Raw genomic sequence first — 23,955 nt, forward strand, 5'->3', positions numbered from 1 at the left:
CAAAATGGAAACAGCCCCAACTACGCCGTGGCGTGTGGAGCACGTGCGAACCAGCGGCCTATTCGACCTCCCCCCCCCCCCTTTTTTTTTCTTCTTTTCCTCGGCTGGCCAGGGGGCGCAATGGCGAGGGCAGGCCTCCCCCGCGAGGAGCATACGAGCATCACCTGTGTCGACTGGAAAACTATTTCCAGCAGCAGCGGCTCAGCAAGAGACGTTGTCCGATGTTCACTGATGCGCTGCGGGGGCGGATGTGGCTACACAGCGGCTCCCGCAAGGATGTCGGCCCGGATTCAGACTATATAAAAGTGCAGTACTGCCAAGGCACTAGCGTCCGCCTCTCTCCCTCTTCTCAGGATGCGGGAGACAGAAGGACGAAGGAACGCGCGTCATTCGAAGCACTTGTCGACGCTCCGTTATACGCAAGTCGTCGAAAAGTCTATTCTAAGCCAGCCGGATAAGAGGGCTTCGTTGGGTATGCGTCACGCTGTCAACCTGTAGTCCCACATGCCGTCAGCAAGGAAGTTTTACCCCGATCTCCCATTACAGAAAGAATCGAAGGACTTAGATGCAACCAGCATGACCAATGCCTGTCGAAGACTCTAACTCGAAAGGTTAAAAGGCGGAGCTCATTAACAAGGTTCATTTCTGTTCCTCAGCCTCTATTGTAGATAAGAGAAAAATGACTGTGATATCTGCTTTCAATATATTCAACGAAAACAGTTGTAGCGCTGAGAACGTTCATTACACTCAGCTTACTTAGAGCCAACAGTCCTGCCTCTCACATTAACCTTCGCGATGTAAACGTCGGAATCAAGACAAAATAAAAGCGCCGTAGATAGTCCGGTGCCGGAAAGGATTCCCCCTGGACTTGAAATCTGCGAGCGGGCAAAAGAAGAAACGCCCACACCCTCAGGTCGGTAGCCTGCGTGGAACTCGATAAAGCATCGAATCACCGAATCGTATAAATCAAATAGCGTGTCGGAGCAAACGCGCTCCTGTGCAAAAGAGCTTCGTTCTCCAACTGGCTTCTGCCGCCGAGACTCATTGCGAAGAGGGACAGCTTCAACAGATGCGCCAGATAAATTCTTATCCTCGATCCAGGTGTGATACAATGTATGAACGACTGCCCACGCATCCCTTGAGTGCAGCTATAATAACACCGGCACCCGCTGCACTCGTAGAGTCGTGATGAGGGTCCAGGCGCCACAAGACGGAGCACCACGGCACGCGCAATATTTGCGCGATGCAGCGCGTACTGCTGACCTCCTCGCCCAGTAGCAACCGCGCGCGCGAGCACAGACGCCGTGCGGACAGACACCACCTCGACACAGCGCCTCGCCGCCAGCACAGCGGCCGCCGTTTCGTTACCGACCCCAGCGGGAAGCTTGAAGTACTGCCACGTCGCGCCTCGGTGACCGAGATGGGCTCGGCCGAATGCCCATACGTGGCAGAACCAAAAGTATAGCGGGGCGGGCGGGCAGAACGAAGCGAACCGCGCTACAGTTCGCCGCCTCTTCCCTCATGGCAGTGCCGCGCCGCTTCTCCTTCAGCTACATTTACTTTCTTTCTCCGCTGCAAAAAAAGCAAGGAAAGGTCCTCCTCCCGCGTCGCGCATCGCGAGTGGAACCTTTTTCCTTTCCTTTCTTTGTCCCGCAAACACGGCGAACAATCGGTGCGCGCTTTTTTCCGCCCGGCATGGGGTCCGCACCGCCGCAGCCTTGGTGAAGCGCAGGGGCGCCGCCTGCGGCAGCTTCTCGCACTTCTCTCTCTCTCTTTTTCACCTATACCACGCCAGTCTCGTTTCGGTTCCTCCAACCAGCACTGTTTCTCGTTACTGGTTCACTCTCTCGTTTAGGTTGCGCGTGTTTTTCTTTTGTTGCCGATGTTCGGCATTTCTATCTTGTGTATTATAGCCGTGGCAAGAGGAACAAGACACATTATAGTGCGCACCAAAAAAAGAACAAGATCAAGGGTGGTTCTAGACCCACCGCAGAGTTGTTCGCGGTGAACGCGTGCTGTCCCTCGACGGCGGCACCCGCACTACCGTTAGAGCTGCATACACGGGGCGGTTCGGGCATTTTTATTTCCCCCGGCCTGTCCGTGCGCCAGCTAGCAGCCCGAGGTGGCTGTAATCACCGCGTGGCGGAGCCCGGGGTGCTGCGCTGACGAAGATAAACAGGTTTCGTGCCTAAAGGAAATCAAGTAGTAGCTTAGAGTTGGACAGGACAAGAAAGAAATATGTTAAATGCTCTTCAGCTCGCGTTACTTGTCGCAAACAAGGCGGCATACGCGGCCGCCTGACATTCAACCTTATCGACGAGAAGAAAGAAAAAGAAAAAACGAAAAGAACACGGAGCAACCGCGCCTTGTGGGCAGAACCGTAACTATGTCTGGCACGTCCCGTACAGACACACACAAGCACATTCGTGGCACGCACACGTGTTAACAAAGTGTCGGGAAACGGGCCGAAACGCACGGGGCTTACGCGTCGGTCTCCTCGCAGCGAGCCCCACAGCGCCGCTTCCAAGCACGTGCGCCTTGTGGTTAGGGTTATTGATGACGCGGCGGCTTTTTTGCCCAGCAGCGCGTATTCATGGGGCGCATTTACAAGCCCGCCAAGTGTCTGCGGCGGCTACCGCGCGTGTTTGTTTTAGTATTTGGCAGGCAACGAAAACGTTGCGAAACGACTCGTAGTTAAGGTTATTGATGAGGAAGAGCGTCCTCGGGAGGGAGCCCAGCCTCGCCGAGGAGACAAACCAGAACGTGAGAGAAGCTCGCTCTGCAGCGATCCAAATAACTTCTCCGGCGAGGAGGGTGCGGTTTTGAAGATATTCCCAGCGGAAAAGAAAAACCAAAATTAATAACGACAAAACGCACGCAGGACGTTGACGCGCCGTCAGCGTGATGAAGAGTGATGATGAGAGCGCCGTAGTTAAGGGAGTGGAAGAACATAAGGCAGCAAAAAAGAAGAAAGAAAGAAACAGAATAATAAAACAAGTCTATACAGTCAGAAATTACATGATATAAGATGTATGCACGAGCTTGCGTATATAGCTAGAGGAGCCCCAAGGGTCTGAAATTTCCCGCGACAGTTCTCCTCCAACGCAGAAACATCTTGGCAAGAGAGTTGGGCTGGCTTCAACAAAAGCTGTAACAGCGCTATTGAAACAAGCACAAAGCGCTGACGAACGCGAATCACAGTCGCGCCCATATATACAATGCCGCATAGCTGTTCTTTTTTTTATGAATTTCACGGTAAACACGGTAAGAAGCAGAGTACGTTGATCAATTAAGGCCATGCTTACCAGAGACTCGTATGATTTCAAAATGTCTGCTATATTGCGCGGTATCGCAGCGTGAGAACAGTTTGTGTCGCTGTTGGAATAGTGGCGAATGTAACGGACGACTGGGCAGCATAAACCGCATGCACTTACGTACACGGGTCACGTATAGTATTCGCCAGAGTGTTGAATCTATAGAGAAGCGAAAGGACCGACTGGTCTGGATCACGACTTCAGATCAGCGTGGGTAACCCCAAGCAATATTTCGTACATCTATATAGCCGCTCAAAAAAGCATGCCACCATTTCAAGCTTCGTTCCTGTATATTGTGAATTCGGTCGTTGCCACAGGATTTATCTGCATTCATCGCACACGCCTTCCATTACAGATGGACAAAGTCTCCCTTGCGTCTTCCGCGCAGCGGTGAGGCCAGCATTTCATTGACAAAACACGCGGCAATGCACAGGCGAGAGCGATCATTGGCGAGACGAGCATGCGAAGACATTTGTTATATACTATATACCGCAGTTTCATCCCCCACAAATACTGTTTAATGGCGCAACAATTTTGTTTGTTAATCACAAATTTTGTTAATCAAACTCGTCGTCACGCAAAGCCGACGAAGAAGCCATGTAGCACGGCGCGATGTCAGCCTTCAATAACCGCGCACATTGTTTGAGTGATCGGACCACGGCCTCGCATAGACGCATCCCGAACGACCCATAGCACAGCCGCGCGAGGCGTCTGCGCGTAGACTTATATGCGTGCTCTGTTTTTTTTTTTTTTTTTTTTTGTCGTTCGTCACGTAGCGACTGTCGTCGACGGGCCAGGGCTTCAGAGACAGCTTCACGCTGACAAAGTGCGCGGACGTTACAAAATAAAATAACAATCAGAAAAAAAAAAACGAGCAAAGCGCCACCGAGCCACCATGGCCCGCGTGCCAGACCGTGCAGGCGTCGAGAATCGCAGGTGCGGACACACGCATACGCGCACAAAGCGCTCGAAATAAACGCCGGAGCTCGACAGTGTCGCACTGTCAACTTCGCTCGGCCCAAGCGACGCCGCGCACGGGCACCTGCGAGGAAAACACACGCTTCGAGGCGACGGAGGCTCGTCGTTCAACACCCGCATAACGCCATGCAGGCAGGCGCTTCCAGAGAAACTCCTCCGCTCCTCCCTTCGGAAGACACGGGTCGAGCAGCTAGCTCCCCGCGTTGTTTGCAGAGGCGCCTTTCCGGGCCCCACGCCGCCCGAGCGGGACACAAATCAGGCCGGTGCTGTCACGCAGGCCGAGCCACTGCCGCAGCAGCAGCAGCCGCGCACGCTGTGTCGTCGTGTCGCCTCCGAGGCCTGTGGGACCGGCGTCGCGCTGTCGTATGTAGCCGCCCTAAGCTTGCAGCTATACGAATCGTGAATCGTGCCGCCCCGGAAGGATATACGACGGTACCTGTGCCAGCCTGAAGCCCCCGAGCCGAGTGGCGCGTCGTGTGTGTACCGGAGCGTACTCGAGCAAGTCTATTACACGCGCCCGAAACATATTGAGTAGAAGCACGGCGGAATGTCGGTAAATGTAAATCGCTTAAACGGAGTTGCCGCTTAAACGGAACGGCAGCCTTTCTAAATTGGTTGGTTTTGTATTTGGGCAATGCAAGAAATAATAATAATAATAATAATAATAATAATAATAATAATAATAATAATAATAATAATAATAATAATAATAATAATAATAATAAAAAAAAAAAACTTTCACAACTGGAAGCACTATTTTCGAATCTTTCTGCAAGCGGACTCCCAAAAGATGTTGCCACACTATAGCGGAATTGGCAGGGCAAACACTAGTTAAATGACTTTTTTTTTTCTTTTTTCCGGAAGGAACCAGGATCTGAAAAATTTTTCGAACTCTTCCGAGCAGAAAACGAGCATCCCTAAAGAGCGGTGGCTGCTATAATGCATAGCACGTGCAATCGGCGACCTAATACAGACGTTCCTGATTATTTCAATAGCTTCGCGGCACAGCAGCTCGCCTCATAGCTGTTAATATACAACAACAAAATATGTATGTTCGCGATATGCACGAACGTCAACATGATTTTTTTTTTCATTTACTCGCTTAACAAGCTCAAGAATACACAAAAGCTGCAACACTGGCTGTAGTGCCCTGCTGTTGAGAACGAGGTTTCAGGTTCGACTTCCATACGCCTGCCGCGACCTCATTGTTCCGGGGGTGGAGTACAATAACACTCTGGTGCCATGCTTTGTGTGCGCTTTAAAGAACTCCAGATGGTGAAAAATAGCCTCGAGCCCTCCGCTATGTACGTCGTCCCCTATGACACACTGTGTAATTTTAGGACGCGTCGTGATATAGCCCAGTTGCTATGGCATTGCTCTGCTGAGCTGGATCGGCCTCGGCGGCCGCATTTCGCTGCGGGGCAAAGTTCGAAAACGTTGTTGCAATTAGATTTAAGCGCACAGCAGTAGGTGGTTAAGAACTCCGGAGTAGACGCCGTCCCTCATAATCCACAGTGCAATTTCGAGACGGTAAACAACAGAATTTAACTTTCAATTGAAGTACACGGATGAAAAAAAAAAAAAAAAGAAGCCTCTAACGCGCTCAAAGAGCCCGCGGCGCAAGCTGGCAGATTTTCCGCGCAACCACGGCACGGGAATCGATCGGAACAGCCTTCTTCGACAGGCAAGTCAAGCTCGCAATAAAAATGGCAATCTATACAGCACATTCGGCCCACATGTATGTAAAGAGGGCCGAGAAGACGGCCCCGACCTTGAAGACGGTCGCGCGACAGCGGCGCCAGCCTGTCTATATAACCGCAGAACCAGGATGAACTCCCCGCACCGAGCACCAGGGCTGCAGGCGGAGTTGAAGCTCGCAACCCGACCCGAGCTCCCCAGCAGGACCTCAACAGTGTGAGCTGCTGCCGACCCGCAGATTGGAGCCACATTTCCTCCGGAAGCCGGTGCGCAATTTTCAGACCAAGCGGCCGCGAATGTGAAAGTAGATGACAGTACAAGAGAAGGGAAGAAAGAAGAAGAAAGAAAAGAAAGGAGTCAAGTCGTTGGGAGCAAGAGGAGAATAAAAGAAGGCAGCTCTTGCAAGACTATGAAAGTGTGCGCAACGGAAAAGAAAAATGGAAAGAAAGGAGCGCGCTTATTTCTTATTTTTTTAGCGACGCAAGTTTCCGCTGTCCCTGAGTCAGCCGGCCTCAGCGCAGCAAGACGCTGAATGGCACCGGCTTGTACTCTCGCAAGCGCTCGCGCGCCCCTAAACGCGCGATGACGCGCGCGTGTGTGCCGCAGCGTGCAGCTCGCTCGCAGCAGACAGAGGCAGGCCTCTGTGAGCGCACGCATAGCGAGTCGGAGAGCGACACGATTGGGCGTCGGACCCGAACGAGGGTCCTTCATTGTGTGTTCTGTTCCGATTGGGCAAGTAAACGAAGTTCACTTCGATTTAAACATAAAAATTGGAGGACGCTTAAGCTTCGCCTTCAAGAGTGGAACGCTATAGCGTTATCGCACCCCGTTCGCACCGCCCACTCATTCGATCGCCATGCGCTTGAGTCACACAAAGACATAGTTTTCATATTGTCACGTGGTCGTGACGTCAAAGAACACAGTACCAATACTGTAAAAGGCAAAACTAGATTTTATTGGGCGAACCTGTGCCCACAAAACAGGCTACACTTATACACAACGAGAGCGGCGAACACAGTCGGCGATCGTCGAAAATCTGATCAGCGGGTCAAGCGCGTCGGCTTTTATAGATCAGTCGTCGAACGTTCCAGATTAACCGATGGGACCCGCGTGTCTTCCACAAAGTTCTACACTATTCGCGTCGCGCATACATGCAATCAGATTACACAAGTTGCGGTGAAAGACAGTGGACGGAACCATCGATAACATTCCAGAAACTTCTTTTACATGCAGGCGCGTCCTGCGCTGCGCGATAACATTTGTTAGGCGGCCAAACGTGGTCGCCCGATAAAGATCACACGTGTCAATGATTTCAAGACACGTTTCAAGATGACACGTGTCAATATACAACACTTCTAAGTCCACAGCACAACTTTGGGGCATCCTCGCACCGGTCCCCGCACGGTCCCAATGCGCTCAAACGAGACGAAGGGGAGAAGCGGGCGAGTGGCGCGCCACCTGTCGGGGCAGCGCCGTACATTGCGAGGAGGGGGTCTTCCATGTTTGCCGCAAGATGGCTCTCCGTGTGCGCCAAGCGCAGAATAAATGTAGCGGAAACGTACTTCGCTATCGTTTAATTGCGACCTCTGTAATTTACATGCTAATAATTACCGATATACACCGCAGTATAACTTTCTACGGCACGTTTCTAAGACAACACCGCATTCACTAGAGGCGCTTTTGTCCCGATTTGAACCGTGAAACTCATGGCTGAGTGGTGACGTCTCCGTCTCACACTCCAGATATCCAGGTTCGATTCAAACCCAGCCCACCTTGCAAGTTGTTTTTATTCATGAATTGCCTTCCGGGTTCTTTCGCTCACGGCCAACGACGCCGACGACACCGGCTTTTCTGCGACACGAGCTCCTTAACGCTGTCGCGTTAAAACGCGCATTCATTTCGCCCTGTATACGCAGCTACGCGAATGAGACTCGCCGGGGAGCCACAAAAGGCACAAGTTTCAGAATCCCTCCCTTCGCCAACGCCGATGTCATGATTCTTCTAGGGGAAAGCAGTTTCGGCGTTATCAGTAAAGACCGCTAATTACTGGTAGCGGATATTGACTGCTCAGGGTGCCGACCGAGCGAAGGTACACGTGGCATCTGAATTAAAGAGGCTTATAAAGTCTTTCGCGTGAGGGAATATAAACATGTCCTGAAGATAAGCTAGCCGTTGCTATTAAATAAGCAGGAAAACACGTACGCTTGTCGTTTTATGAGTATAATTTAGCACATCGCCATTACGCGCGAACCAGCCCGGCACAGTTCCGTATGAGCCATGTTAAAGGGCCTCTGAAACGGTTCGGACAAATTTTGTACACGCGTAGGGTACAGCGAAAGTTAATCATTCGCACCACAATTTGTGTGAAACGTCTCATATTAAGAGAGCTGCGGACGATTACAAGTTACCCTCCTCCACATTCATGCATTTTCTCCTCAACTCGTTCGTCGAGTGATCGGGGCTAAGCTCCGCCTTCACTGGTTCTGCGTCATGATGGTACGTCGTGTCGTCGACTTCCGGTTCTCTAGGAGCGAACGCGCGAAGCTCCTCCAAACCCTCCGCTAGCTGCTTGGCAGTCGACCCCAAGCGAGAGCTATCAAAGCAGCGTGCGTTGCGAGCATTCTATCGAAGCGCCCAACGTGTCTCGTATTCCGGTGACCACAGGCAAGCTGGGTATTTCGGCAGATGGCTGTAGGCATAAACTCAAGCTGATGAAGGAACTTTAGCATAGACGAACGTGAGCGGCCTGACCGGTCTGCACGGTCCAGCCACTTGTTGGCGCAGAGCTTAACCAGCCAAACAAAGCGCTAATATAGCTCTAACCAAGTGTAAAACATTTTAAACATTCACAAAAACAACGTGTTGATGATTACACTCTTGCGAAAAATTTACACCAGCAGCAAAGAAAAATACATTTCGTTACTGCTACTGTGTATGGTTGAGCTCTGTGCCACCAGGTGGCTGCGCCGTGCAGACCATTCACATTTGCGCTTCTGACCATCCCGTTAAACGGCACAGTCAAGCGGCCATGCCCTGTCCCCTTGCGCTTGCGTTTACCCTAATACCGGACTCGCAAAACGCTATTGCGTTAATTATCTTCCGGTGTAAAGTGGACGACCGTAAACGCGCAAATCCTGGCGCCGATCGGATAGCGGCAGTCCGATGCGCTGCAGCCAGTCCGCTCGTCTGCTGCCTTGCAGAGGGACACGATGTCGCAGCTTGACATATTGCCAGTCCCTACGTTTGCAGTTCGCAACGCAACAAAGTCGAATCATAGTGCTCGCGAAAAGACTGAGACCGTCTCTGACCGCGGAGCTCTCGTCAAAATGGAGTACGTCGTAACACAAGCAGACGACGCTTGAAGTGTTCCGGAAGTGCTTAAGTGTAGTGAGAAATTGTTCTTGTCCATTCTCTTTCTGTTACTTTCTTTTCGTAGAAACAAATTAACTAACATTCCAACTATTACGAACATCATTTGTTCACCATCAAGGCGGAAAAATTATCGATGACCCGCCCTGGGCAGCCAATCGGATAGCTCGCCCTAATGACGTCAAATGTGTGATTTACGTCATATGGATAGGGGCGGCTCAAAATTCCGCCGAGCAGTGTGCTGCGATCGGCAGCGATGTACATTTTTAAAACCTTGTAATAAATTAGACGCTTTAAGCGGAGCACTTAGATGCGTCAATTAATGATCAGAAGGACCTAGTCTAACGACTCAGTACGTTTGTAGAAAATCGTCAAAATCGTTTCAGGGTCCCTTTAAGTTCCGTGACATTCAATGTCACGGAACGCCCCACATCTCCAGGACAGTTCGCCCTAAAAAAGAAAGCCAAGTGTCAGGACAGGGGAGATACCTGTGCCCGTTTGGATAACCGGTGGGCAAACGGCGGAAATGAAAACAGGGTAGCTTTGCCTGGCGTCTTGCTGTATACTCGAGATGGAAATGGTGACAAATGAGACGACACGCGCAGGGTGTACACTCGAGCAGCATACGCACGTATACACGGGATCGCAAGGACAACGGCAAGGAACAGCTAACGCGAATACATCATATATACGCCGCAACCTGCGCGAGCCTGCAGCCGGTGTACACAAACGCGACGTGTGTGTGCAGGCCGCATAAACCTATATAACGGTTGTGTGCCCGCAGCTGTGAGCACACTGTTCTCTAACAGTCCGTCCGCTTTCTTGTCGTCGTTTTGTTTGTTTGTTTCCTCCCTGAAATCTCGAGCATGCCGCACGAAAAGGCGAGAAAGCCGTAAAGTCGAATCCATCCCCGTCGCCTAGACTCCGGTGTGCGCACGCCGCGCACATACCGGGTGGCCGTTTTCCTTTTCCTTCTTTCTTTTTTTTTTCTTTGTGTGCTTTGCTTGATCGCGCGTTCTTCCCTCTCGACCAGTTTTATACGATTGGCGGCGAGTAATATACCGCTTTTTATCTCCGCGGCGTCGTCTTTTCTTTCCGCTTCGGGAGTAAATTTACACCCGCTCCTATATATTGGGCGACATTTAGGTCCTTTAGCGAAACGTTTCCTCCGCCCTGCGGATATTTGTCGAACGCCGGCGGAATATACATTTGCAGGACCTGTATACGTGGCACAACCGGCGCAGTCGCAAGCGAGGTCTCTATACAGAGCTTCGAGTTCGTCACATGCCCACGTGTGGGCCGAGGAACTAAAGCGAGTGATTATATATGTTATCGGGTCAGAGGTCTATCGCTGGAACTGGGCAGTGTTGCAGCAGCACTCGTTGCGAAATTGTCGTTTTAGCGCGAACACATTTATCGCACTCTTAGCGAGCTCATAGCCAAGGTGTCCGTTGTATACATACGCACTGAATACGTTACGTTTCGCCCAAGTCTATACAGAGGTCCATGCCTGCGATGAATTGCGTACATCGAAAGGACGTCTCGCGACGTGGGCGCGTCTCGCGAAGTTCACGCCAAACGAGATCCGCGCCGTTGTATACTGTCGTGCATTCATTGATGAACTTTCTATTTCTGCATATGTACAGCCCGAAATACGCGCGCGGGCCACTCGTCACCTGCACTTACCGCGCCCGAAATCATGCACCCGCCTATCATGCCCGGCCGCTGGGCGCACCCGACGCGCCGATCGACTAACCGCACGGGACACGTTTGCGTGTGGTTATGTGATTACTGCGCGCGGTGCGCGTACACCGTAATCGCATGACCAAATGATGCATACGCGCGCACCCACGCCACAAAAATGTCGAAAGGAAAAAACGTTCCGTACGGTTGCCGTTGCGCAGTTTCTTAGCATATCGCAACGGCCCGAAACCATGCACGAAGGCAAAGTTTCATCTGCACCACTTTTTGAGTTCGGTATCACGGAACGCCGTTTAGTACAGAGGGCGCGACGCATACATAGAGATACTACTACTGCGTGACGTTGTAAACCGGTGAGACTCCGCCGCGCCCATAGGCCACGCCGAATTCGTACGCGCCGTTAACGTCAAGCACCGTACATACTATATACACAGGCTTCGGGTTCGCTTAATGCGGCGCAAACGGGAAGCGGCCGCGCTCCCTCAGCGCGCGGAGTGGTTACTTGCTGGGACGGGGGGCCGACAGATAATGTCGGGGGTCACGAATGCAGATAAGGCGGAGGGGCACGTGCTCTTCACGCAAGCCACTTAACTCCTGCGGTCGTCGAAGATATTCGTGCCCTGCATTCTCGTGGAGGGGGGGAGGGGGGGGGGGCGGTGCGCTTCGCGCTCACTGCGATGCGCGGGATGGGAGTCAAACACCCATGCATCGCGACCGTATCTCTGCTGTTGTCGTTGCCGCCCTTTGATATGTCCCGGTCAAATAGACCTTGCCCCTTTGACCGCTTTCTTCCTGGACAGCCTCGACGATGTAACAGAAGACTCTCCAGATGCGATGTGTGAAGCAAGAGCGCCATGGTATCTCTCTCTCTTTTTCCATTCCCGGGCCTCTTCCATTTGCTAGAACCAACAGATATGCAGTGTGGACACTTCTATATTGGCTGTGATGTGGAGATCCGCAGAGGTGCGCGCCAGCTATACCGCTATCAGGTTAGAAGAGAGCGCGAACACAATTTAGGCATTATTATACTGGTTTCGGAACGCACACCGCGTAAGTGGCCGCTTGCGTCGAAACACGGGTCACGATGCAGTCAAACTGGGGTATAGAGTTGCTCCTAGCTGTTTCTAGCTCTGTACTTTCTTTTTTTTTTAAATAGCAGAAACTACGCGGGACAAAGGAGAGAGAGGGCGCTTCACAAGTTTCAACTGTAGTACAGCGCATATATTCTCAACAAATCACAACACTCAATGTATCGTCGTAGAAAGCGAGTATCATTTGGGCCCGACGACATTATACCCACACTTGGCTTTCGGAATGAGTGCACCTTGCGTAAATCTTGTACCCGCTCAGCCATTACGTCGTAAGAGGCTGTTGTCGGAAAGACGCGACACGACATCTGTATACTCTACTGAGTAAGCTCAGCTTGGCGTCTGAAGGCCTCTTCGAGAAGCCCTCGTGATCGAGGTATATCCTCTTGTTACCGTAACCAACTCGCCCAACTATCGATCCTATTGCTCTTTGACGAACCTGCAGTGGCCTCCGTTCCCTCTCCCAGTCGTCGCGCGTCTATATATACTCGGCCTGTTGTCTTCCAAAACTCTTTAAGCTTCAGCGCGAATGACACGGCGCAAATGGTCTCGCATTAGCCTGCTACTGGCGTTCTTTCTGTCTCTCAACTCAGTGGCAGAGGCTAGAGCACCTTTCTTTTATATTTCTCTTTGAGCTCCCACATAATATATGTCTCTCAACCATCGGCGAGCTGCTCTTCATCTTCGCTTTCTGTTCTCGCCATGGGCCTGGTGGCTCAAAAAAGACAGCGGCTGACGACTTTTGCAGAAGCGTATTCACGGTGCGCCCTGCACGGATAAAAAGCCAACGCTCGGGCCACCAGGAGCCGCAGCTGCCGCTCCTGACTGGCCTGCAGTTCAGTGCGGGGCACTGCCCGGCCCCACCGCGACCAAACTAAATAAACGGGACCCGCTGCCAACCGAGGCAATGCGCGCGCGCAGAGTGCGGTGCGCGTTCACCGACGTAGAGCCCCCCTCCTCCTTCTTTTCGAGTGGCCCAGGAAAAACAAACAGTGGACCGGAGGCTGCGATGCTCGAGCCGGCTGAGCGAATGGCTTCGTCTTCGCTTGGCTTTTTGCTTGACTTTGTTTCTCTTTCCCTTTAAGTGTGTTTGCGTGTTATCACAGCACAAGGAAGACGAACGGGCATCGCATGCATGCTTCGAGAGAGGGACAACCTTCAAGGGGCCATGGGTGAAAACGACTTATCCGAATCCCAGAACAACTTCTCCTTTTTCCTTACGGACACGAGGATCTTCAGGCGAATGTGAGCTAGAGGCTATAGATCGAGCGAACTCAGGGCAAACGTAACGCTTTGGAGATAGCTGGCATGTTCGGCTTGTTTATACGGAGATAGCAGGAAACTCTTGCAGAGTACATGCGCACACGTTCTCCATCGTGGCGAAGCACTGATTTTGTGTCCATAATGAGTGACCGGTTATTAGAAGAAAACTAAAGTAACCTGCATCAGGGCCCGTATTCACAAAAAGCACTTACGCTAGAATCGTTTGTGTGAGAAGACTGCAGCCAATACTGATGCTGGGCATAATATTAGCGCAGGCGGCCGGCCAATGGCAATGAGCACTTCCGAACGACAAACTTTCTGAATTCGGCCCCAGGGTCGTAGCGTTAGGCAGTCATGTTACAAGTCTGACTTTGAAACTGCCGAGTTTTGGACATCGTACTAGAACTATGGGAAAAGCGGCCACTGCCTCATCGATCCCTTCCAAGCCTGCACGGTGTACGGTTAGTGCTATGTATATTTGAAACACACACACACACAAAGAGACACACAGTCGCAGAGAGAGAGAGAGAGAGAGGGAGTAGCAACACCATTCATTCCCTCAACGATTCCTGCCAAATGCAGCTGGCACGGTGTCCGATTTGCTATGTCACGGAATTTACCAATACGCAAACGTCTACGCGACTGACGAGTGCCATACGGAACCCGTGGTATCGTGAAGCCATGCTCAGCGCCTCTACCAGCGTGCGGCAGCCTCGTCATATAATAGAAACCTCGTCGGCCGCGGAGGAGAAGGGGGGGGGGGGGCGACAGCTTTGGGCCATCTGGACCGTACAGTCCCAGCGCGGGTTGGCGATGCGGCGACGTGGCGTCCCGTCCGCCGGGCGTCCATTCACGGGGGCGGAAGCACAGCCCCAGCTCGAGGGGAACTCTGTCCTGGCAACGATCTCAAGATGGTGCTGCCGGCAGCCGCGGGCTTGTCGCACGCGCGGTCGTCGCCACGCGCCTGCCATATGGCTCTCCGCCTGTCGCCCCCCTTCGCGACAGCGTAGCTTTTCGACGCCGCGTCTGCTGTGTGTGGGCGCATACGTACATGCTATAGCTGCTACGAGACGTGTGCCGCGCGGCGCGCGCGTTTGGTTACGTCGGATCAGACGCGGCGCATGCGAATACTTTTTCTTCACGCGTAGACGGCACTAGAAAGATTATAGTAAACACAGCCCGCGAGAGACGGAGAAGAAAGAGTGTGTCCTGCGACTTCTCAGCTGAGGTAGTGCACTCAACGATAACAGGAAATGTTGGTCAAACTACAGCCTTCGCGTAGTACTCGGTGTGTAATATACTGCAAGATGTGAGAGAAAAGGGGGGGGGGGGAATACGTGTCCAGACACAAACACATACGCGTAACGCACTGTCACATATAACGCGGAATGCAGAACCAGCACGACGCCACGGTCCAAGGGCGTCTAGTAGCTTAAGGCGCGCGTAATGTAACGATGAAGCCCATTTTAGTCTCTGCTGGAACACCGCTCGCGCATTTTTTTTTTTTTCTTGCCCGTTTCTATACCACTAATGTAGGCATCACTTACACCACGGGAGACAGAACGAGACGTACGGCTCGCGGCATACATTAAAGAGTATTCGTTATGAACCCGCTAATCCATATATGAGTAACCAGAGCTAGCTTAGACGACTTACTTATACAGCGCGGGCCACTTTAGGCTTTACAGCCCACTTCGCAAATAACGATGTCCAACATCCAGCGGCCGTGGTCGAACATACGAAGGCACGCAGGGCGAGCGGCCGCGCGAGCATATTACCTCCGTGCTTCGCTCTTAAACCTTCTGCTGCGCACGTTCTTCTATAAGCACACACATTTAGCTTCTACGCTAACGAACCTGTTTTGCCGAGCCTAACGTCTCCCCTATACACCCAAACATCGCATGCCGCATGGAAGCGTCGTGACCTAATGCTTTCCGTGCCCCACTAAGCCTCGAATTTCCTGACCACACAGCCTTAACCATTCGTCTCCTAACTTTTCTTTCTAACGAGGTCCGTCCAGGTGCACGCAAGCGGCAGGGGGGGGCGGGGGAAGGAATAAGAAAGAAAGCAAAACGACCGAATGCTCGTTAACGGAAATCATAAAGGCACATCCAGTCAAGGAGCTCCTCCTAAGCAAACACCGGCTCACAGCTTCTATACAGGCACGCGCAAACGCGCACTAAACGGCGTTATGGCATAAACGTGCAGCGCCGCGGACGGCACGAAATCGAAGCCAAGGCCGCTCCCTCTTTGGAGTCTCTGCCGACGAGGTCGCCGGCTTATGTAGTGTACGATCGCTGTGCGCAAGCGCAACGATCGCAACGTGCCCTCGCCGCAGCGTCTGATTCGATTACCCGCTTTGGCCGACCACGTCGCCTGTTTCGCCGCCGTGCCACACTTACAAGTGGCGTCGCTCGCATACAAAAGAATCGCGTTCGCCGCAAGCAACCGAGCCGGCCGAACTCACGTTCTATAGTCCAGATACACACACGAAGCTTACAACTACTTCGTTTATGGGCGGCTATTCAAAGCTCGCCCCGAAACCCTCATTCTCTAACCAGTATATGTACTACCTGGAACGGCGCGTGGGCCACTTCAAGCGAAAGCGATAGCGCTTAGGCCATAATTGCGACTCTCTAATTGTGCCATTGCACGTGAAAACTCGTCCGTTCTGCTGCTCGAACTCGGCGCGAACGGCTCTCTCTTACTTCTTTGTGCCGCTTACTCTCTGTATTTATTCCTTTTTTCGTACAGTTTCGTAAGTGGTGCACACGACAGCGCACGACGAAGGAAAGCGAAATGGGCCGTTTACGCCTCATGCGACTGTCCCGCGGTGTTTCTTTACATATCCTGACCGCGCAGGCCGTTATAGGCTATACTCAATGGCGAAAGATGTCTCTGGGGGCTACTCGCAGCGGCCAGACTACGAGACGCAGGGAATCGCTGAAGCTTATTTCACCAACGGCAAAGCAGCAGCAAACCAGAAGTGCCTATTGATGTTGATATGAATGAGTTTCATTCGCATATTTTTAGACACTGGCTAAGGTTAGCTGGGCACCCTGTATACGTATTTCAATACAACAATCGATTATGAGACACCTGGATACTGAACATAATTTCGGCGATGTGTTACGAGCAGCTTAGCTTCCAGATGAGGAGAGTGGCCTTACAGAAACAAAAAAATAAGCACCTAGCTTCCAAAGTCGACCGAGAGATAATTGCACGTTTTTTTTTTTTGTCTTTTTAATAATGCGCGTTAGAGAATTATCCTACCTTTGACAGTCACTTTGGGGGTTGCCTTAAAGTCTACGTTCGTTTTGTTTACCGTTAGATCACGATAGGTCATGTTTTTTTCCTATAGCTAGTGATAAAAGCTATACGCGAGGAAGGTCAAGCAAGCAAGTACGCGTTATCTAGGTTATCTTTAGCTTCTCTCTCCTTCTCTGTCAGTTCGTCTTGCGAGATTATTCGCTCGCATTGGTGGATAATTTTACACGTTGGTGAGGCTCCCTTAAAAACATTTTTTTTTCTTTTTCCCGTCTTTTTTTTTTTAATTTGTACTGGCTACAAGCGCGAAGAGCAGAACCAGGTAGTGTAGCTACCGCGGCGACGGCCAGACCGCTTCGCTCGCCCCGATTGACGTCTCTCGCGTATCTTCCGTCTAAATCACCCACAGTAACCAGCAGTTTTGCGGTCGGAGACAGGAGCAGCGCATGCCGGGTCGTCAACGGAGCCACGGAATGCTAGTTCAATAGGGACGAGCCTTTCCCGCACCGTAACCGACACGATCCCCCGACAATGCGAAAATGGTGACCTCCGCAGAAGCCCGTGCACGGGTCGCGGACAGGGCTGGCGCCAAGCCGGGACACGTGCTTCATGGGGAACTCGGAATCCTGCGCGCGTCTTCTTCGTAGCGACTGACGTAGCGCGTCGAGGCCTGACGTAGCGCGAACGCGCGCAAGCGTTACGTCGCGTTGGCGAGAACTACAGCGTCTATAGTTCAACCGATGTTTCGACGCACTGGCGCCGCCAACGTAACCGGACACGGTCAACGCGCTTTGACGCGCCCGGCGTCTAATGACGCCTGCCCGCGCGTCGATAACGTCGGACCTTAAGCGCATGTGTTGCAGTCGCCTTTACGAAAGCGCGTCGAGGTAAAATTGTCTCACTAATGGCGCTTTCCAGAGGGAGAAGAGGAAGTACTCGGTGATGCTGTGTCCTCGCGAGTGCTCGAGTTTGTCTCGCTAGTGCCGCTGAGATCAGCGTGAAGTCTCGCAAGCGCAGCCTCTGAGCAAGCTATAACCTCGTACTTGCCCTCTGGCCAGCGCCGCAATCGTGACTCGCACAAGCGTGCATCGACATAGACCATAGGCTGGCGCGACGAATGACGTGCGGTGTGACGTATGGTGTCCTGTGCTTTCTGGATTCCTCGAGGCGAGTCCATGGCTGAATCGTCTTTAGATCGAGCAAGGGTGAGTTTTTGCGTACATGGAATGTTTCCGTATAGGATGGATTTCTTGAATGTCCAGATTCTATTTTACACTATACTCGAGGCAACTGAAGAAATGATGTTAGGCTGCTTCACAGTTGATTATTGAATTTCAAAGGTAAGCAAGGATATACTCTTGAGCAAGACACCTTGGTGCTAATTTGTGTCGTTCAGGCGTTAGTGCTGTTCTTAAGGGCAGAAGGTAGCCAATCGTGATAAGAAATAGATTGTCGAGATGGGCGCCCGATGACGATAAATTCTTACGAACGGAAATGCCTTGCCAGCTGCATTTGACAGAAATTGTCAAGGGGATGAACGCCTGTTTTGCTAATCTCTCTCTTTCTCTCTTTGTGTGTGTGTTCCATGCCGGGAATCGAGCCTGCGACCTCGCACTTCCGATGCGATGCTAATTAACTTGACGTCGTTCGTGTCTATCCCTGAACGTCGTTCGAATAACATCCCAAGGTTTTCGTCACGCAGAGCGAAGGAGTATATAAAAGCTGGTGGAATGCACGCTCCGAACGTTGCACCCCGAGCTGTGTGTATACTCTTCCGCTGCGTCCATTCGAAGCAGGTCGTCGCATTTATAAACAAGGAACAGCGAATGCGTTTGCTATAACGTCAGATATCTCGCCCCGCCACCTTGTGATCGAGTACATTTCTCCTCTCCCTTTTCGCTCCCGAGTTCACGAGTGCCTTGATCGCGTTTTCGCGGGTGCGGTCATCGTTCGTTGCACCGACCTCGCTCGCTGGTCCAAACTTCACGCCTGCTCGCCTTCGCCATTACGCAACGGCTACGTGAACGCGCATTCGTGTCGCAAGGGCCTCGCCCGTCCGCTGAGAGAGAGCTCATCAGTGTTGTCAGCGCCAGCTGAGCGGAAAAGAAGCGCCGTACAAGAAGCAACCATAGGAGTGCACGCGCCGACCTGGCGCCTCCTGTCGGTCGCGGCCGATACTACCGTGGTGGGACGAGGGGCGTTATCATGGCGTGCGTCTAATTGTCGTACAAAAATCCCTCACGTGACCTGATCCTAGGTGCCTAGGGACAGCATTGTTTAGGGATTTTTGAGAAGGCGCGATGCTGGCGCCGAGCGACGCCGTGGCGTGTTCGTCCTCGGCTTATCGTTCTCTGGACCGCGCGTTGTTCAACATTGGCTCATGTGATTGTACGTGCGTTGCTTGTGTGTTGGTTGTAGGTTCTGTGTTACTTGGCGGCAAGACGTGAGTAGTGGTGGTGCGGCAGTGCGGCTTTGGCCTCGGTGAACTCTGGCAGTACAGAATCTGCGTTGTGTGACCCGTGCTTTCTAGAGAACCCGGCGGTGGTGACGATTGAAATATCGAACTGGCCTAGCGCCTCGGCAGCGAAGTTCAGCGAACCACGATGTGGCGTCGCCGTGTCCGACTTTGCGTAACGGACATCGAGGGATGTGCTGCTCGCTGCAAGTCATGTAAATGCAACTGCGTCGACAGCCCACTGTTCAGCGCTGAATGTGTGTTCGGTGTGCTGTGCTTAAAACGAGTGGTGCAGCCGTGCAGCGGGGGTGGCTGAGGAACAGAGTGGCTTAGGGGCTCCGTTTGCGCGTTCACAGACATGTGCTTACGTCTTGGTATCATTAGCGGCTGTCTCGAGACTGTGGTGTGCTAGCTCCTTGCCTAGTATCAAGTTTACGACGCTAACACACAGCATGTTCACGTATTTCCGCGCTATATGTCATTTGCATGACGGCCGAGTTGAAAACGAGACATATGTCTGTGTTCTTTGCATTTGTGTGTTGTAAATTACTTTCTATTGTGGAAGTTCTGGGAGTCTTATTACGCAAGGAGTGCGAACGTAAACATAAACACGTGTGTCTGAAATTTTGAATTACCCATAATACCCTTTACGACTGATAAGTGGGCTACACGGTCTGTGTGAATCAGCTACCGTATGTTGCGACGCTCTTCCGTGTGGTAGACTGATGCATGGTGCGCGTTTATTTCTGTACTGTTGTAAAAACCATTTGTTTATTCACTCAATACAAATGTACAGCTTCTTCGCCGCAGTACATTTTAGTTAGGCGGTGAAGCATATTAAAAGTGGGAGGGGGCCGCTATCAGCCAGCATAGTATGTCCACTTAGGCGACCTGAGAGGCGGAGGGTTCGCGAGTGTATGATTAAAGAACTCTTGCCCCTTTTCACTTTTAGTATGCTTCACCGCAGTACATTGCTTAGGCTTCACCGCGAAAAATTAGCGTATTGTGAGAAAGATAATCCTAAAAAGCCTAATTATGCAAAGTTTCTATTGTAGCTTGCTATACCGCAATACAGGGGTGTAAATAAGCATCGTGCAGTAAAGCATACTAAGAGTGGAAAGGGCACATAGGTTTGCTCATTATCTTCAATTGTGATATAATTTGCAAGTGCATCTGTGCTCGTGGTAAGCTTCATTGAAAGTTCTTTGTACATTACAAATTCATATTGCAGGGAAGCTTACTAAAGCACATTCGCCATTATGGTACGTGTTATTCACCTTCAATATAGGAGGAGCGCAATGCGCATTCTTGCCCCTGCTTTTGGCTGGACTGCACATGCTCTTTGAGAATTGATTCATTGTTCATAAGTGCACTGGTACTTTAAACTGGAGGGCTCAAGTTAATATGGAAGCACGATTTTTATTAAAGGGACAACATGTTGCCGAGATGGTTGCAGCACAGCTTTCTTTTTTCTTCCTGGCACCTTTTCTACTTGAAGCTTCCATTGCAGTGTTTCAAACCTCTTTGAACCAGCACATGGTGTATATAAAAATTGGACACTGATTGGGAACATCACCTAAGTGCATGCCTATCTATAGTAAAAAGATGTAGCACAACCAGACAAAATAAAAGAAGGGCGTGGGCTGTAGCAATACTAAGTGTTAAATGGTGCTTTATCCTTTCCCTTGAGTTTTCTGTTTTTGTGCTTTTTATGGATCCTCCGCAGTAACCATGCGAGTGGAGAACTTGAGCTTGTTGGCTTCAAGTCTCGTGGTTGTTACTAACAGAACAGTGTGATAAATGAACAAGGGCTTGGAGGCATTAGTTCACCTTGCTTGCATCATGGTGCTGCTTCATAAGCGCGGTGAGCATCCAGGCCAACTAGGAAGGGAGGTTTGTTGCAATTGCTTCTGAACTTTATTGCCACCAAACCAACAGTGCTCTCAGTGACAGCTTTTGGACAGTAGAATGCTTGCACCCAGCAAAGTCTTAAGAAGGAAGCATTCAAGATGTGCAAAATGTGCTTTTGAAGCTGGCAGCATTACTGAAGGGGCTTTGCCCATCTGCCCTCTTTATGGATACACAAAGATGATTTCCTCATTAAGAGGGATTGTTTCAGAGGTCGTTACATGGCAACAGTGTTGGGTGTTTAGTAGCTTGTCTTTGCCCACTGTTAATAACCTGTTCCTTCTCCAGTGCCCTTGTGAAGTGCCTACTTTTTGGACACAATGTGCTTTCCATGCATGCATGCATTTTTAGCTTGTAAAGACGTTTATTACCCCTTGCCTCAAGCTGGTCCTTGCTGATGTCACCCAAGAAGGCATTGGGGAGTATGGCGATGTACACTTACAAAACACTGTTGATACCAGTGAAACCAAATTAATGGAGCTGCTGTTCTTTTTTTGTCCACTCCATCCTTGTTAGTTACAATGAGCAATGTCCGAACAGAAGGCATATGTAGTTGGTTGTGCATAGCCTGCGCACTAAGACTTGTTGGCATGTTATGACATTAGCACAGTGTTTATATGTAAAAACCTTCTGATGTGTTGATGACTTCCTTCTCTTTATCATACTTTGCCTGATGGAGCCAGCAAGTGGGTCAACCAAATGTTCAACTGGCTTCCCACTAGTTTTCCCAGAGTCTCCTTTACCAGGGTGCTGCTCATAGATATGTTTTCTTGACCTTGCACTGCACTTCAACCATGGCCACACCTGCTAAACCTATAGCATGCAATCAAAAAAGTGCTATACATCATGTTGCTCCAAACTCGTGACATGTGCTACAAGGCCTTGAGGAACACCCTCATTTATTTACGCCCTCATCATACTGTACGAAGCTTCGCATGATAAGTGCGAGAATTAACATCTACTGGTTTTTCAGTGTTATTCCTGTCCAGCTTGCTGAAAGCTATCCTGAGTGTTTCAAAAGCAAACGACCGCTGCTGGACAAGAAGTGCTTAAAACAAGGGTCGCTATAACCACATGTCACACGAAATGAAAAGGGCCACTGAGTATTCAGGCGGTTTACTTCATATACAACAAGCTTGGTTCTCCCTTTGCTAGTGAATGAACTCAACTTGCCCCGAATACATGGCCTGTGACAAACTATGTGCCAGATGCTGTGTCCCCTGCAAAGCTGAAGATGTGTACGAGATCCCGACACCCTGCAGCGGCTTCTACACTGGGCAAACAGGCTACTATAAAAACGACTGCCTTTACTAGTAACATGAAAACGGGCAGAAATTTGGCTATTCATTGGGCCCAACTGCAGGTGCAAGCCACTCTTCCACCAGATGTGTGTTGTTCGTAGAAACTGGAGCTATACAAATGCAGATAAAAGCAATGATGTTTGAAAGTAGTAGAGTTGAACTATATTCTGCACAAGCAGTGCTATCTGCAGCGCTGGTACCTTATAGCCACAATTCATGGCTGCACCACCATGCAAAGGCACTATTCTTGAATTATTAACTTTTATTTATTTATGGTGGCCATATATTGCAATTACATATCAACCACATTGTGTGCAGTATGGTTAAATGTCAATTATGATAGCCATTCCTAATCTGAAATGCAACAAAAGAGCAAATATAGGTAACAAATTGCAATTCAAAGAGGCAAAAGACAACCAGTGCACAGAATAAGTGAAAGACTTCCTTTTATTGAAAAAGAAATGTCACATGTGTCATGCCACCAGCAGTGGGTAGCAATCTTTCAAGCTTGGGTGACAGAGGCAAAACTTGGCAAAATGCTACAATCGCGCTGTAAAACGGCCTTGGACACAAAAAACCGACATCAAATTGTACAGAATGAAAGGGCGAGACTCCGTCTAAGAACAGTCTATGGCACAACATACTTGAAATGGTGTAAAAAATGTTGACATGCCCTACCCACAAAGAAAAAGCAACAAACACAGAAAACACGCCTTAAAATGCAATGTGCAGAGTCTGAAACCAAGAAAAAACAACCCGAAAAAGGTTTCGCTAAGTCTTCCAACGATTAAAATTGTCAAACTGTATCATCACTTCTTAATGAACCTGCACAGCTGAAAAGGAAGGAAGGAAAGCCCAATAGCAGGGCTGCAGAAAATGTCACCGAACAAGTATACTTTGCTTACCAACGATACCTGTGGTTTAGTTGTGGTCTGTGTATAAACTAATTGTGTTATAAACTTTTCTTGTTTAGGATGGTTTAGCGGATAGGGAAAAAATGACCATAAGAGCACCAGGTGTATGCATAGTCTACGCACAAAAAGCCACTGCTTTCTTACATTTTTTTCTCTCTACTACAATTCATGAGTTTTAAGTGCCTTAATAGCACTGCTAACATCCTACTGCAAAACACAAATTTGGGCAACTTGTAGCATAAAGAAAATTGCAGTTTCACTCATAATGGGAAACAGTGATGCAGTAGCTGGTGAAATATGCACAGGAGGCTCACTTCATGCAGTGTTTGTTGAAGTGAACACTTGCCAATGCAAGTCGGTAATATCCTTAAAAAAGTAAAATAAGAGTCGTATTTATTTGTGGGAGTTGTGCCTCACAGTGTTAACGTGGAAAGACTAGGCTTTTCTTCCTCCTCTTTCATATCCGGACTTAGCCACTGATCTACACCAAAACAACCCTTCAGCTTCTTACTGGTGAATTCGTTTTGGTTTTCTCAAATCTATATTTGGGCTAGCCATTGCTACGTCTTGCGCTTTGCTTGAGGAAAACAAGACACCAACAGCTCTATCCAGTAAATCTGAGAAGCCAAGCACTAGAAGAAGATTAATGAAGCAGGTGCACCCAATCATTGTCATTACAAGAAGAAAATTTAACATAGG

The 23,955-nt window shown here is 50.3% G+C and overlaps 1 protein-coding gene across 3 annotated transcripts in view; it reads left to right on the top strand.

The window, feature by feature from the left end:
• LOC142582705 (semaphorin-5A-like) overlaps positions 1–23,955 on the top strand; it is a 171,615-nt gene that overhangs the window by 82,795 nt on the left and 64,865 nt on the right. The window contains exon 1 of one of the 3 annotated variants that reach the window (XM_075692667.1): positions 17,477–17,883. The exons of 1 other annotated variant lie outside the window; for it this stretch is intronic. In XM_075692667.1, the coding sequence (XP_075548782.1) occupies positions 17,815–17,883 (69 nt within the window). In that variant the 5' untranslated portion in view covers positions 17,477–17,814. Of the gene's footprint in view, positions 1–17,476; positions 17,884–23,955 lie in introns of those variants that run through there. One more of the 3 variants, XM_075692669.1, reaches the window with a different exon arrangement.

Source organism: Dermacentor variabilis, chromosome 5 (genome assembly GCF_050947875.1).
Source record: "Dermacentor variabilis isolate Ectoservices chromosome 5, ASM5094787v1, whole genome shotgun sequence".
Lineage (NCBI taxonomy): Eukaryota > Metazoa > Arthropoda > Arachnida > Ixodida > Ixodidae > Dermacentor > Dermacentor variabilis.